At 30.8% G+C, this 15709-nt stretch overlaps 1 protein-coding gene across 9 annotated transcripts in view; it reads right to left on the bottom strand.

Moving 5' to 3' along the window:
- Positions 1-1830: 1830 nt before the first annotated feature.
- The window catches only part of LOC130444929 (extended synaptotagmin-3-like), a 109754-nt gene continuing 95875 nt past the window's right edge, over positions 1831-15709 (bottom strand). For all 9 annotated transcript variants that reach the window (XM_056780316.1, XM_056780313.1, XM_056780312.1 and 6 more), the window contains 6 exons: positions 13921-13987; positions 13735-13861; positions 12578-12667; positions 10430-10526; positions 10243-10377; positions 1831-1951 (listed from right to left, as the gene is read on the bottom strand). In XM_056780316.1, coding sequence (XP_056636294.1) covers positions 1874-1951; positions 10243-10377; positions 10430-10526; positions 12578-12667; positions 13735-13861; positions 13921-13987 — 594 coding nt within the window. In that variant the 3' untranslated portion in view covers positions 1831-1873. The remainder of the gene's footprint in view (positions 1952-10242; positions 10378-10429; positions 10527-12577; positions 12668-13734; positions 13862-13920; positions 13988-15709) is intronic.

The raw sequence follows: 15709 nt of genomic DNA, 5'->3' as shown, positions 1-15709 counted from the left end.
GTTGTTTACAAATGTTAAAGCATAAACTTTTGTGTGTGTTTTTTGTCTTTTTTCAAGCATATTGTTATTGGTTTTGTGACTTCTGCAAAATTTTTAATAAATTTTCTATAATATCCTAATAGTCCTAAAAATGATTTAATTTGTTTTTGCGTGTAAGGTATAGGAAAATTTTTCAACAATTGACGGTTTAATATTGATTTATTACTTCCTGTATCTATTAATAATTTTAATTTTTGATTTTTAATTTCAATATATGGTAATGGATTATTTGCTACAATATTTATTTCGACTATTTTTAATTTTTCTTCCGAGGCTCTTCGAAAATTTACGGTTTGATCATTATTCTTATTCTTTGTATTGTTTGGCTTTTCAATAATTGTAGCCTGTTAGCAAGCTTTATTAAGTTTTCGTTTTTAAACGGTCTTGTTCTTGTTAATTTCTGCAGTATGTAGTCTAAATAGCGCCTATCTGCGAAACATTGTATCAATGCTTCTTTGATTTTCTGCCACGTGTTTAATTCAGTCCTATTTCCTATCATCATTTCAGCTTTTCCGACTAATTTTTCTTGGATGTATTCTAACACATGTGTATTAATATCATAATTATTATAAATCGCATAAGTATCAATTAGTTTTTCACATCTAGTTATGAATTTATTTAAAGTATTTATATTTCCAGCGTAAGGTTTTATATTCTCTAATTTTAATTTAAATAATTCCCAGTTTGGAGTTTTTGAATTTGCTGTTGCCATTTTTTCGCAATCTGAATTGTCTTTTAAGTTTAATTTACATTACAATACATTTACAATGTATTTAATAAATTATCTAAATCGTTCATAAAAATTATATATTCAAAATTATTAAATTATCTCTCTCTTACTCAGAGTTTGATAAGGATAGACAAAAAAAAGGAATAAAAATAAGGAAACTTGGCACTTACAGCTATCTGAAGTCCTGAAGTTTCTCGTTGAACATGTAGATCTAATGCTGCTGTACTGAAGTACGTAGTCGGAATTTTTTATCGCACTTTGCGTGAAAAATCGCGACCGCACTACTGCTACATTCGTATTTATAATAAAATAAATGCTGATAAAGTGTTTATGATATTTAATCCTATTGCGGTTTATTTAAATAATCTTCTGGAATTTTCTCTATGTAACACGCGGCTGTCTGTCTACTGTTTAGTCACTCAATTTGCAACAATCCGTCCGCATCGAAGCAATGTTGACAAATGTTTCACTTTGTTTCATATTATCCTTTGATCTTTGCATCTAAAAACGGATTTATACAACATACTACAACTTTAATGTTGAATCGCAACACCAACTTTACGCAACCCAACACAACATATTCCAACAAATATAAACATTTTATGTTGTAAGAAGTTTTTGTTGTATAATGTTGGAAAATTTTGCTCCAGCGCCTTTACTTGAGACATTTCTTTACAATTTTCTCCTATAGGGACTAGATTGGATCTGCTTCCATCTCGCATTTAAAGCATCCTTTGATTCTTTAAATTCTATACCTACAAATGGATTAAATATTCGAACGCACTGTTTGTAATATTTTCTTGTAAACAATATTTCATAACTAATCCAAGTTTTTGATTTGAAGTTATTTCTAAAGTTTGCGTTTCTCTTTGTAACATATTCTAAACTGTTTCAATATTGACTATTAGTAAATTTTGGTAACTTTTTATTGTTTTGTTATTGGAAAAGATATCTCGTTGATTCTTATAATAGTAAATTGATAGATAAAATCTGTATGTATCAATGGAACTTGTGTTAGTTTAGACATTTAGATTTATTCTAGGCGCAGAAATAAGACAATATTTCTAACAATTACTTTTTATTTGGTATTTATAAGCATATAAATTAATTATGTTTTATACTTGGTCCTAACTCAAAACTTCTGGTAATCGGCAAACTGATATTTTTCAAATCAATTGATACCTGCAAAAGATGATATTGCTAGATGTAACAAATAATTATAATGTAAATGAGATTTGAGATAAACTTGACTTTGCTGTTACAAAAGTGAGGTAAAATGGCGGCCAGCATCGAGTGTGTTTGACTACTTCAGCTACCAGCAAGCGTTGGCATGAAATAGTCGGCCATTTGTTTTCCTTGTGTTTCTTCTAATATCGTCATCATTGAAAATAAGTGGTGAGTACTTATATTTATATTTTTTTAAGAATGTGTGTAGTTTGTCAGTTGAATGGTACATCATGATTAGTTTTACGTATTGAAGCTAATGATTTATAGAATTTATAGATTTATAGATTTTGAGGACCTAAATTATTTTTAAATGTATAATTTCAAACATTCGATCGGCATTGCCCTCATGTACAAAAATAAATTTTTATTTTAGTTTTTTTCTTTATTGCATATGCAAATGCCACGTGTTAGAGTAGCCAATGGAGTAAATTGGTCAATGAAAACCTGAATGCCTCCAAACGATTATATGAGCAGAGTATTTGTCACTCCTATTTTGGGTAGAAAAACTGTTTTCATTAGGGACCAGGAAGTGGAAATGTTTTTTCAGTTTACCGAAAAAAATGATTTAAAATTATAATTTTAATGGCGAAATAAAAATTACCGTAAGAAAGGCAGAAGCAACCAGTTAAATAGAGCCATTTCCTTCAAGGACAGCGAGTTATAGAAAAACACAACATCTACAATGTTGACGAAACTGGAAGTTCCACAGTGCAGGAACCAGGGAAAGTTTTGGCGGCAAAAGAACAGAAAAGGGTTGGCTCGACGACAAGCTGGGAAAGGGACCACAGCATCACAGTTGTTTGTGCAATACCTCCATATGAAGTTGCCTTAACTCAGAAGAAATAGCAGTCTTTGATGATGGACGTGACACTGCGATTAAAGAAGATATTTCATCAGAAAGAATTCTAAAATATATCCAGGAACTTTTACGAAGCTCCCAGCAATTTGGGTATATAAAACATTATTTATTGATCAAGTGTTGTTAAAAGTTACCTAACTATACAGAAATGTGTTGTAACTGTTAATCTGAGCAAATTTTTGGATAGAATCTCAAAGTGTGCATTACTTAAAAACAAGTTTCGCCTTTCTCGTAAAATATTTATTTGGAAGTAGACATTGAAGTTTTTTCACTGTCTTAGAATAAGATGAATTATTACAATGATAGAATCCTAGTACGAAAGTATTATTTAACTCGTTGAAAAAAAAGGATCATGTAGATACAAATTTAGTTAGATTTCTATATATCTTATCTGAATTTACATATTTTTTGCTGTTAAGTCGGAATCATTTAAATGTTTTTTTTACTTCTATTTCTTAGAACATCTCTTATCTAAAATAACTACTCGCTTAAAATGTATTGAACAAATTCAACATATCATAGAGCATGCACAGTTGTCGGATGTAAGAGTGTTGCATGGAGTAGCTTTGCAGAGTCACCAGCTCGGATCATACGAAAAAATTTGCTTCAATTCTCCGGATTTCACCTTAATAGTGGTTAGAACGAATATATAAAAAAAGGAAAAAATAAAATGGTGGTAAGTGAACAATTGCAGCCTTCTGATTTGGTTTCGATTTGTAATATTTCGACTTAGGACTGAATGTTTGGTAAAACGAGTTTGTTTTTAAACGACTTAAAACTGAATGATGCTGATGCTAGTGTAAAATGTGATACTGAAGGAGAAAATACAGATGAAGGGAAAAATGATCTATAAATCATTGATTCCGGTCGGCGTTCAGGCTCAAAATTAAAATCAAATAGGGATTTTTTTGCATTAACGTTACAGATATCGAAGACAGTATTCGAATTGTCGATGGAAGAAGTGATTACCCCGTTCGGAAGCGGATAACTGATTTTAAGAAAATTGCTGAGATAACTAGATGGAACGAACTTTTTGCTAAAAAATCGCTTAGAGGATTAGCTAAACTTTTTATTCAGTCCGAAGAAGGAATTAAGTCTTGGACGGTTTTAAAACGAAAACTTGATTTCATACTCGAAGTCAAAGTAAGCAGTGCACTAGTGCACAAATTATTTATGTCCTGATCTAAAGTAAAAGAAGAGTCAATGCAAGAATACGTTTTGGTTATGCGTGAAATCGGAAGTACGGCAAATATAGAACCAGAGGTGATAATTCAATGTATTATCCAGCAAATAAAATGATTTTATATCGAGCTAAGAACTTCGTTGAATTTAAAGAAAAATTGAAGTTATATAAAGTGGAAAGGAAAGATTACAGAAGATATTATAAGAATTTTAGTGAGACAAAATATGAAACGACTATGTGCTTCAATTGCGAAGAAAAGGGTCACAAATCAAATGAGTGTCCAAGCGGAAGTAAGGGTAGAAGTTACGCATTTATTTAAAAAAGAAATATAATATGTACGTATTTCTTTTTAAAGACGTAAAGACGACGGACCCCTTAAATCCAAAACTTGTGTAGATAAACCATCATCTTATTTTGCTACGTTTATATCTCCTTAGTTCTTTTTTTAAAACTTTGTTAACGTTTATTTTTTCGTGTGTTATGAACTTTTTATCTAGCCTTCCGAACTGTTTTATTCCAAAATACCCTAGTCAACACGATCTAAATTAGAAGCCTACATATACAGGCTTAAATACAGACCATTTAGGTCCATAGCCTTGTAATTTCTCTCCACTTCTTTCGTTCCTTGCTTTTTCTCTCCGGCTCTTGATGTTTTTCTCTCTAACGTCTTCTCCCACTATATCCCTCCACCGTTTACCGTTTTTCATGTCTACCTATTTTCCTCTTGCCCTGTGATATCTGCCATGCAACTCGTTTTAAAAGTCTGTCTTCGTCCATTCGTTCCAACTGACCTAGCCATTGTAACCCTCTTGTAACGCGCTGATTGGTGACTCATTGGAAAGTGTGTAAATTTCATGGTTTGATCTGCTCTTCCATCCTAACTCTGTCTTCTTTCCTCTAAAAATTTTTCTTAGTATTTTTCCCTCCTAGATTTCCAATTTCTGTTTATTTTTATTTCTTCATTATCCAGGTTTCACAGACTTATGTCAGGGTGGGTATCAAAATTGTCTTATAAATTCGAAATTTCATAGATATGGATATTTCTTTCGATGATATTATTCTTCTATATATGAATTTCTCTAATTTCTTATATTTTAGATCTTTTGTAATGTTTACGCTTCTAAATGTTCTTGATTTTGATGTGGGTGATCTATTGATTAATATAAATGCGCAAATTGCCAGTGTCAATATCATTGATAAGGACTTAAATAAAATTCGGAACATCAATTTTTATATTTGTTCCAAAAATTAAAATAAAATACCAATTTTAAAACAGAAGAGACCTAAAATCAAAAATTTATTTATATATATATATATATATATATATATATATATATATATAAACAATCGGTCGAAGAAAAATGTCAGGTTTGTGGAGTTTTGGTAAACCATATATTTCATATATTTTAGGGCATTGTGAATTTTCATTTTTTTGTGTCTGATGACGAAATAAAAAGTTGTTTTTCGCAAGATCGAATTCGATTATTATTTTGTTTTTGATAAGAAATCGTAGTGTCTTGTTTAAGTTTTTTGTAAGTTGTCTTATCGTTCAATAGTTTCATAATTTTATTATTATAATCTTCTGATTTCATGATAACAGTTTTAATAGATTTATCGGCTTTAAAAATTTTTAGATTTCTATTTTTATTTATGAATTCTTTGGTTTCAGTTATATTTTAAGGTTTGATATTGTTTTGTTGTTGTTTGTTTTTCAGTAAATCATATTTTCCGAGTCCAGGAAACAAGTGCAAGTTAAGTAAGGGGGAGCAGTGCTTCCTTTCTTTGCAATAAATTTTCATGCACCTCAGGAGTGAATCTCGCATATTTTAATGTGAATTTCTGGATATATCATAAAAAAATTGAGTTAGTCGGTGGAAATTTAAAATATGATCTTCAAAAAATGTTGACTTATCGTTACTTTTTTCGTTAATTCTTCCATATTCTGTTAGTTGTATGATAGATTAAAGATACAGTAAAGTTTGATACTAAGTTATTTTTTTTTGCTGAAATGTCAAAAAGTATAAAAACCACAGATCTCAGTAATCTATCAATTATGAGAATAACTTAACAGTAGACAGCCGTTTAAAGGGAATAACTAATTTCCAAATTTCAAAAAACAACAGACGAATGAAACATCCTGTCAGCCGATCGCAATTTCTCACTTGTCTATCAAGTAACAAAGGATCGTATCATGTGACTACGACTCGATTTACTCGATCAGCAATGTTTCCAAACATCCAGATCATGATTGGATTAACCCGTAATTTCCTCAAAGTTCTATTGCGGTATATGATTTTCGTATATACAAGGGTTGCTATTCAAGTATTCTGAAGTTTGACGTTTTTAATGGAGATGTTCACCATATAACCGCGAACTGGGCTGTTGTGCCAAAAAACATCGATGCTGTGCATAAACTGAGATTGCAAGATCGTCATGTGACGTACTATGGAATTAATGCATACTTGGGCATTAGTTACACTCGCATAGACTCAATATTGCATGAACATTTGGCCACATAATTTGATAATTTCTAAAATAAAGCTCGTGTTTGAATGAATGATTGCGCAAATGAAGGTGTGTTGTTGGATCTCCAATATCGATTTGTAAGGTTTTCTATGGAAATACTACATAAATTATTCAACATGTCTGCCCTGAGGGTATTAAATTTACATGATCCAGGAACTGGATCGTGATACGTCCAGGATTTTTTTGTATTCATTTTTAGTGAAATATTGATAGTTTTAAACTTATAAAATTTATATAAACAATTCAGCGGTGTTTTAACAGAGACAAAATCAAGGTTAAATAGATCCTCTAATCTTGCAGATGTTTGAAATATTATTTCTTCTGCATTCATTTGAAAATATCATTTTCCGTTTGATTCATTAAATCGAAAGTATAACATATAAATGATACTGGAAGTATCTATTTTCCAGAAGATTTTCCTCATTTTGGAAACGATTTGATAACATTCGCGACGACTTTGGATGTCTATGTAGTTGGCTTTGACAAAAATATGAATTTGTATTTATTATGAAAACGCTCATCGTATCATTATGATATGAAAGTTTTTCCGCGTTTCTCTTTAAATAATTTAGATCGATGGCTGAAATTATTCCATATAAAATTATTGTATGTTCTAATGTTTTGCAATTAATAGTCATAATTAATGTATCAATAAAATTTAGGTGCTTATTGTTACGTCGAATTGTTTATATAAATTTCATACGTTTAAAACTATCAATATTTCACTAAAAATGAATACAAAAAAATCTTGGACGTATCACGATCCAGTTCCTGGATAATGTAAATTTAGTACCCTCAGGGCAGACATGTTGAATAATGTATGTAGTATTTCCATAGAAAACCTCACAAATCGATATTGGAGATCCAACAACACACCTTCATTTGCGCAATCATTCATTCAAACACGAGCTTTATTTTAGAAATTATCAAATTATGTAGCCAAATGTTCATGCAATATTGAGTCTATGCGAGTGTAACTAATGCCCAAGTATGCATTAATTCCATAGTACGTCACGTCTTGCAATCTCAGTTTATGCACAGCATCGATGTTTTTTGGCCCAACAGCCTAGCCTTCACAAAAAAGTGCGACCACGATTGATTTCGGAAAACCAACGAAACACAATAGCACAATAATGTTCGCGGTTTAATGGTGAACATCTCCATTAAAAACGTCAAATTTCAGAATGGTAATGTCATATCTGACATATTCATATCGGTGTTCATATCTCAAAACTTAAATAGCAACCCTTGTATATACTTGAAAGATGCGCTACACTAAGAGAATAGATAGAAAAGTTGTATTGTTTATGTTGCAACTGATTAGAAGATAACCTCTATCACTTAATAACTATCATAGCTACAATTCATCTTCATTTGTACTTCAATAGACCTTTTGCCGATCTTGGAATGTGGCTTACTTACAAGCTATTGACGCGGCAAATGCGCAAAAGTTAGGAAAATATAAAGAGCTCATGAAAAAAGTGGAATGAAATGTATGACCAATGTATTATTCACTAATCTTGAAATGAAATACAGTGAAATACATTATCGGTGACGTAGTTTTTTTTGCGGAAATATTGAAGAAGTACAGGACAATAATTTTATTTTCATTTGGTCGTTGAGAAAAAGGAGAAGGTAAATAATAGTTAATGGCATAATTATAATAATTAACCAAAACTAATACCACTCAGTGCAAGCAATGAGGAAGAAAATACATTGGAATGTAGTGGTAAATAATTAGGGCTTTCGGCCAAACATACATTAATAAAATTTAAGAATGTTTGCGAAACACATTTCTATACACACAAGCACTAATGTATTGAGAAACGATGACGGGAGTGCCATTTTCTGTTATTTATATATGACAAAAATATGTGGTATAGCTCAGGTATCCCATATTTACGAAGACAACAGCATGACAGGAAATCGGCATTGATAGAAAGACGAGGAATAATCAATTCCTTAAAACGGCAGAATTTCCCGAATAATATCGAAATATTTACTATTTAGATGGCACATGGGTAAACAAATAGTTGGAAAATTATGAGTTGACAGAACCATTACCATCGCATGCAAAAGTGGCTTCGTCAAAAGGAGTATATATCAAAAACTTAACCTTACAGAAAGAATTTGGACATACACAAAGAGTTACACGCTTCAACTCACGTTCGAAAAAAACCTTGAGACGGTAGAATTTGCATGGAAATGAAAAGGCCCGGCATTAGATAAAAATTGAAAAAGCAAAAGAAATATGAATTTATAAGTATAAAACACAAGAAGTTTGAATAATAATTTTGTTTTAAAAAACTTGAACCTGCATGTGTGAAAGATGAACACAAAAATATGTCGGGAAGATTCGACCAAATGTTTTTATGTAATGTGTTCAAGTAACGTAACTTCCTAATAATTCGATTTCAGTTGAGAGAGAAGACTGTATGTTTAATTAGTAGAATAGAAAAAGATGTTTTTCTATTATTTAGTTCCTATGAACATTTACATTATACGTATATTCTAATAACAGACAAAAGCCTCATGTTAAGATGCCAAGAGTGTATAGGAATAGAAAACAAGAAATGTGGATTGTGTTGTTTTTGTATAAAATTCTCTAGTTTCGGCAAATCATATTTATTCAATAATTTTTTTATCAAATGATGTTTCATTTTCTACAATTCAATTGACAATTGATGTGGGTTTACAAAGTTTTTGATTACTTGACAAAATGAATTTGAAATCAAAGCGAAATGAGATACATAAAGTATAAGTCAAGATAACAGATAACTCAATAACACAAACAACGCGCCAACCGCTCAGGAAAATAAATTGCAATTTCCACAGACAGCCGCTACAAAAATAGATAGATACAATACATCCAAATAACTGGACCCTGGGATGTAATATAAATATGGTACTTAATGTATCGGCGTTGAGTTATCTGTAGACTGCTTAGAAGTTTTCAATCTAACTTACATCTTCCAAATGTATTCAAACTAACACTACACTGTGATCGGGTTAACAATATATGTAATACCTATATATGGACAGGTGGTATGGGAAAAACGTCCCTGCTCTACGATGTCGACAATATTCATTTTCTCTCTCGTTCGAGACACTTTATCTATACTGCGCATGCTTCATGCGCCCAAAACATGCTCAGAACTAACTGAAGCGCCCGGAGAGAGAGAACGATATACTATTTGTTCCACTTCGAAATGTTCAGAAACTAACCCAGATCACAGTGATTGTTGTTCGGAAACTGATCGAGTTAATCGGGTCGTGGTTATATGTTATGATCCTTTCTATCCTAGACCGATGAGTGAATGCGATCAGCTGACGGGTTGTTTCATTTGTCTATGGCTATGGCCGTATACTATTGATTTTCATGGTTAGCATCATTGATAGGTTTCCGGAGGTTTATGATTGATATACTTTACACAAACTGCTCTGATCGAGTAGCATTACACTTATTAAAAGCAATGCTGTAAAAAAAACTCTCCCTATTCATTATTTTGATGTTTTCAAGTCTTTCCACCTCTGGTTATGAACGTCTCTATAGAAATAAAAAAGAAATTGATATCGTCCAATTAATATTAGCCGTACTTTACTTGTATAAACTTTATAATTAATATTTTGAATAGGTGTATAATGATAAATTTGGAAAAAAAATTTATTGGAACTTACTTGTCCCAAAATCTCGTTTTTAATCATTTTTTCCTCGATTACAGACACTTCTAAATATTTATCATTCAGATCATCTTGAGCAACTAAAAATTCAAAGCGTTTATCGAAAGCAGGTTCTCTACAATTTTTTATCACCTGAAATAGAAAATGAGACAAATTTTTTTTTTAATGAAATATAATATTTTACTTTCGTTTTCCTTTTATTCGCCTTGCATCTTTCTGGTAATAAATAAATCTTCACATATATATCCTTATCTTCGGTAGGATCTTCGAAATATAAATTACTAAAAAAATTCTATATTCATTATATATACAACAAAAGGATTTACATTAAAAAAATCATGATTGATTAATTGAGTCTATTTTTATGTATGAGAGAATATTATTGATCTACAACTTACGGTTATTTTAAAAATTACTACAGAATAATATAAAAATTTTCATACATGTACTTGAGCCAATATAAGTTTTGGACTTTTATCTGTCTTTTATAACCATAAGGTATAAAAAGCAATAAAAAAAAGGTTTGGAGTGATCAAAATCCCCGTGTATTAAAGAGTACGTAACCCTATTATAAGATCTTAGTACCTAGGTTTATCCATAATTAAAGAGGTCCAAGTTGTGTATTCTCAATGGTTTACTTTGATTGCAACTTGCAAGGTTTAGTGCGCAGTCTATTATGAATTGTAGTGTGATTATGAAAAATTTGGAAGGTCCGCGTAAACTTCCAAAACTCGGTTCTTTAACGGTTAATGGAAAAATTTTAATATTCAATTGTGTTGATGACACAGTGGAGATAGTTACGATTTACAGAAATATTAAAGAACAAAAATGTGGTGAGTTTCAAACCGATCGTAAAGCTCTAGGAAAACCAAAATTTCAAATAGAAAATCATTTGAATTAAATACTTCGAAGTATAAGCGTTGTTCTTTAAACAAGAATTTTCGACAGTAGAAAACATTTATGTCACCGTTCTAGATGATAAGGATTACCCTGAACTGAGTTGAACTATGCAAACTTTTAAAGGAAATAGGTTTTCGCTAGAAAAAATATTCGGTTTTAATAGAAAAAGAGATATTGTACTAACGAGAAAAATTACCTAAGTCTATAAAATCGGCAGTTGAAACGATCTTTAAATTAAATGTGATTTATTGACTTCTGAACAGTCATTCCAGTGATGATCTTTTTAATGAATGGTTCGAAAAAATGATAGTTCTTCCTCAGAACTCTATCATATTTTTATGGATAATGCTAATTATTAGTCGAGACATTTAGAAAAATTGTCCACAACCAAGTGGTTAAAAAAAGATTCAGAGAATTGAAATTCAAATATTACCAAGTTTTATTCTGTTCCTATAAGAGCTGTATTCTTTGTGTTCCGTCCAAAGATGGAAATTCAAAAAATATGAAATGAATTACACTGCAGGAAATTGTAGAGTAACGATGGTTAGATCTCCACCATAAAATTGCGATCTAAACCAGATTGAATTGGTATGGGCACAGATAAAGAAGAAGTTACAAGAAAAAATGAATTCTTTTAAAATGAGTGATGTTAAACAGTTGTCATTGGAAGCTGTGAACAATGTAAAACCTGGAAACTTGGAAAAGGTAGTTAATCATATGATTAAAGAAGAGAAAATGTGGAAAGTGGACAATATTACTGATCAAGCCACTTATTGTGGATATTGGTTGCGACAGTTCAACGTCTGATTTGGATTTGGAAGAAGTATATTTACTTATACTGGTAATTAGAAATCAAGATGTAAACACTTATACCTATATAACCATTATGATACGATGTTCTTTATATCTTGAGGAAAAATAAAACATTGCACTTTTTTATCTTTAGCTGTTTAGAAGCATAGAACAGATTAATAAGTTGGTAATATAGGTGTACACCAGATATACAACAATGTTATTTCTTACGAAAAAATGAGGTATAACTTGAAAAAATATTTTAACTGTCCAACAAAAGAAGTGGATTGCGAATACTTCTTCATTCTTCATTTGATTTGATTGATTTGATTACTCTCTCATTCATAAACATAAATTATTGAGAGGGTAGGAACCTGACACCTATTTCAATTTTGAATATCTTATTGGTAAATTTCTTAGGAATGTGAATGTACGGCTCCAGAATTAATAAAAATAGCTAATTCCAGTATCGATATTTTTATTCCAAAAATTCACGCCAATTATATGATTTATTTTTTCAAATATATTGATAAATATTAAGAATATGAACAAAACCTTTTTGCTACATATTTCATGAAATGTGTTTATGCTTGATAATATAGTACTCCTAGTAATATAATGTACTATTTTTATATCTTACCAAACTCTATGCACAACAACAATCAGCCTTTGTCTTTGTAAACTATACCTCATTGTTAAATTTATATCACCATAGCTTTCTTGAGATGTTCTAGAAGAAAATAGTATTCATAAATATCGTTTATTGTAATTAATTTTCAAATGTAATGTTGTTGAGCCTCGATAACGATTTTTGATGAAAATAAAACTTTGGTTGACGGTTGACAAGATTTTTTGCAAATGGACATGGTTTTGATAGTAATTATAGGACCGTAGAAGATAATGAGTTTCCAATGACAATAATTTCTTCAGCATTGTTAGAGAGTTTTAGAGAATTTTCAAACTCTGAATTTACAAGATTAAATAACCTCAAACACTCTTATTTTAGACTTAATTATGAATTCTCTAAAAGACAATGGAATTCAACCATTTTTCTCAAATAAAAAATTTGCCATCCACAATCTCGATTTATTCAGATGTCCGCTACATCAACTACAAAATAGACGTGACTGCGTTAGGTACTTCACGTGCCTACCAATATTATAATGTCTTACGTTTATATTACCTAACTAAAAAAATCAAAATGGAGAAGGTGGTAGATGGCAACAGAGCATCACAACAAGACGATATACCTACCTTTATTTATTGAGTTACTTATCCGATCCCACGCGTCATTCACTTTATTTTTATTTTTGTTATGAGGAATTTTTGGATTCCAAATGAATGGTTCCATTTGGTTTCATTCCATAAAAGTGATGCATAAATTGTTACTTCACTCCCTTATGATAAAAACATAACATCGCTACTTGAAGTAAATAGAAAGGTGAGTAAGTCTAAAAATGTGCTTTATTGTCTCGCCTCTTCACCTTGCCTCCTTTGACTTGCACCCGAAAAACCGACAAGAAATGGAATGACACCGAAGCGAGATAATTTTAGATTTTATTCTCTACTTATCTGATCCCAAGCATCAATCGTTCTATTTTCATCCTCACTTTTGATCGGCGCTCGTAAAATAAAAACAGAGCGGAGCGACAGCTAGGAAAAGTAACAAGCGCACCGTCAAAACTCTCGCACTACTTCGTGTAGCCTTGTGAAGTCTGGATCGGGCTTAAGCTATAAGAATAGTGACGAGCCCAACACTACACAATTTTTGAAACTAGAAATTTTTTTAAATAATACCTTGAGCAAAAAGAATTGTTTGATTTAAGAGAATTTTTTGTATGTCTGCGGCTGTGACTGGAATATTTAGTGCTGTCACTAGATATTGATTCTGAATCCGTGAAATCCTTTTCAATTGTATCTATACCTACAAATAACGATCAATTAAAGTTATTATATAATATCATTTATATAATATGTACTTACTGGACATCGAGTTTCTCGAGGAAGGTCGCTTTTCTAAATATTCTTGAAAATTGTTGTTATGAAAAATCTGCATAAAAATATTATAGTTCATCAACACTTGATTTATAAGATAACTAAATCATTGTTTAAATTTTTTCGAATAAAGAAAAAAAATCTATGCTAATAGTATATACTAAAAAATGAAATAGGAATAATTAGAAACACTTTAGTCTTAGTGAAAGTATACTATGAAGATTATCTCTATAAATAACAGTATCAATATAATCCCAGTCTCTAAATAGCTGTTATGATGTGAAGTTCTCATTATTAAAAAAATATCAATTTTTTCCATAATCTATTGTTCTATACCAATTCAAAATACATCACAACAAAATAATTTTTCGTCTCTATTGGATAATCCCTAGACAAGATTCTAAAATCGTGCTACAATTTCCTCAAAACCTAATCATTTTCCAGCAATAGTAAATTTGGAAAATTAGTAGAACACTGATTTTTTTGTCTCAATGTGATTAGTATGGATTAGGAGAAGAGAGTATCAATGGAATATTTTTGATACATAACAATTCTAATTTTTAAAATACACATGGAAAAAATTGGGAATACTGAAAAAATATTTGAGACAAATTAATTTTTCGAAAAACATTTACTACTTAAGAGTTATAATACTTGACTAATTCCTATTTTATAACGATCTCTTCCTGAAGAAATCGCGTTACCTCCTAGCACAGTTTCGTGACCTTAAGCGAGGTGGTCAAATTCAATATAATATTTTTATAATATACATGGGTTTTAATTACAAAAACAGCCTTTCAATCATTATTAAGAAACACAGAATGTGGTTGACAGGCAATCTACTAATGGCTAGTATACATCGCGCGATTGAAGTAAAATTTTGAAAAAAAATGGTAGACCAAATAACAGTGACAAAGCAGCTCGGATGCTTTTAACAAAAGTGTTTTGATCAGAAGCATAGAGTGCTTTTGCAGGACCCCCATAATAATTTGTTTGGGGCCCTAAGGAAGAGTAAAGATTTCTCAAAAAAAATTGTATTAAATTGAAAGAAATATTTATTCATCTTAATTATCTATATGTTACTTTTTCCAAACAAATCAAATTAAATATACACTCTCCTTGCCCTTTTGTCGGCAAACTGATTTATTAAATAATTTATAGCAGATGACAACATTAGTTTTTTCAAAGTTTCTACCTCTATGGAAAATAGAGACAGGTCTGAGAGGCATTCCTGCCCCATCGAAATTCTTAGGTAATTTCAGCAGTTGCGATTGTTACTGGAAGCTTCAAGAATAAAAAGTATGCTGTCATTACATCGAGAAAACTGGGAAAATGTTATTAGCAATGGTTCGATGAGTTCCTAAATGAATGATTTTTTTTAATTTCAGATTTTAACCAAGTTTTTAGAGTTTTTAATTGGTCATAAAGATTAACTAAGACGACTTGACTGTATTTAGCAGATAGTTTTTCAGAAGCGTTCAATATCTCTTTGTTTGAGGAAGACAGGAGTTTCTTCGGTTGACATATTTCGAACATACTACTCAAGTCGCAAACGCTCTTAAATCTTTGTGTAGTTTGAGAACTTGATATATCTATTGAATGAATTTTGATTTTTTATTCCGAACAGTCTATTCAAAAGATTACTTTATAAAATAATAGTTTTCTGTGAGTCATTATTCTCATGCTGTAGAGCTCTATAAACAGGATTAATGTGTCCAAACAGTGAAGAAAAAAATGTGAGAAGCACTAAAAAATCATAACTCTCTGAAATTTTAAT

This window comes from Diorhabda sublineata, chromosome 6 (genome assembly GCF_026230105.1).
Source record: "Diorhabda sublineata isolate icDioSubl1.1 chromosome 6, icDioSubl1.1, whole genome shotgun sequence".
NCBI lineage: Eukaryota > Metazoa > Arthropoda > Insecta > Coleoptera > Chrysomelidae > Diorhabda > Diorhabda sublineata.
Note: the sequence above shows the minus strand (reverse complement) of the source record. Positions and strands in the feature narration are given on the sequence as shown.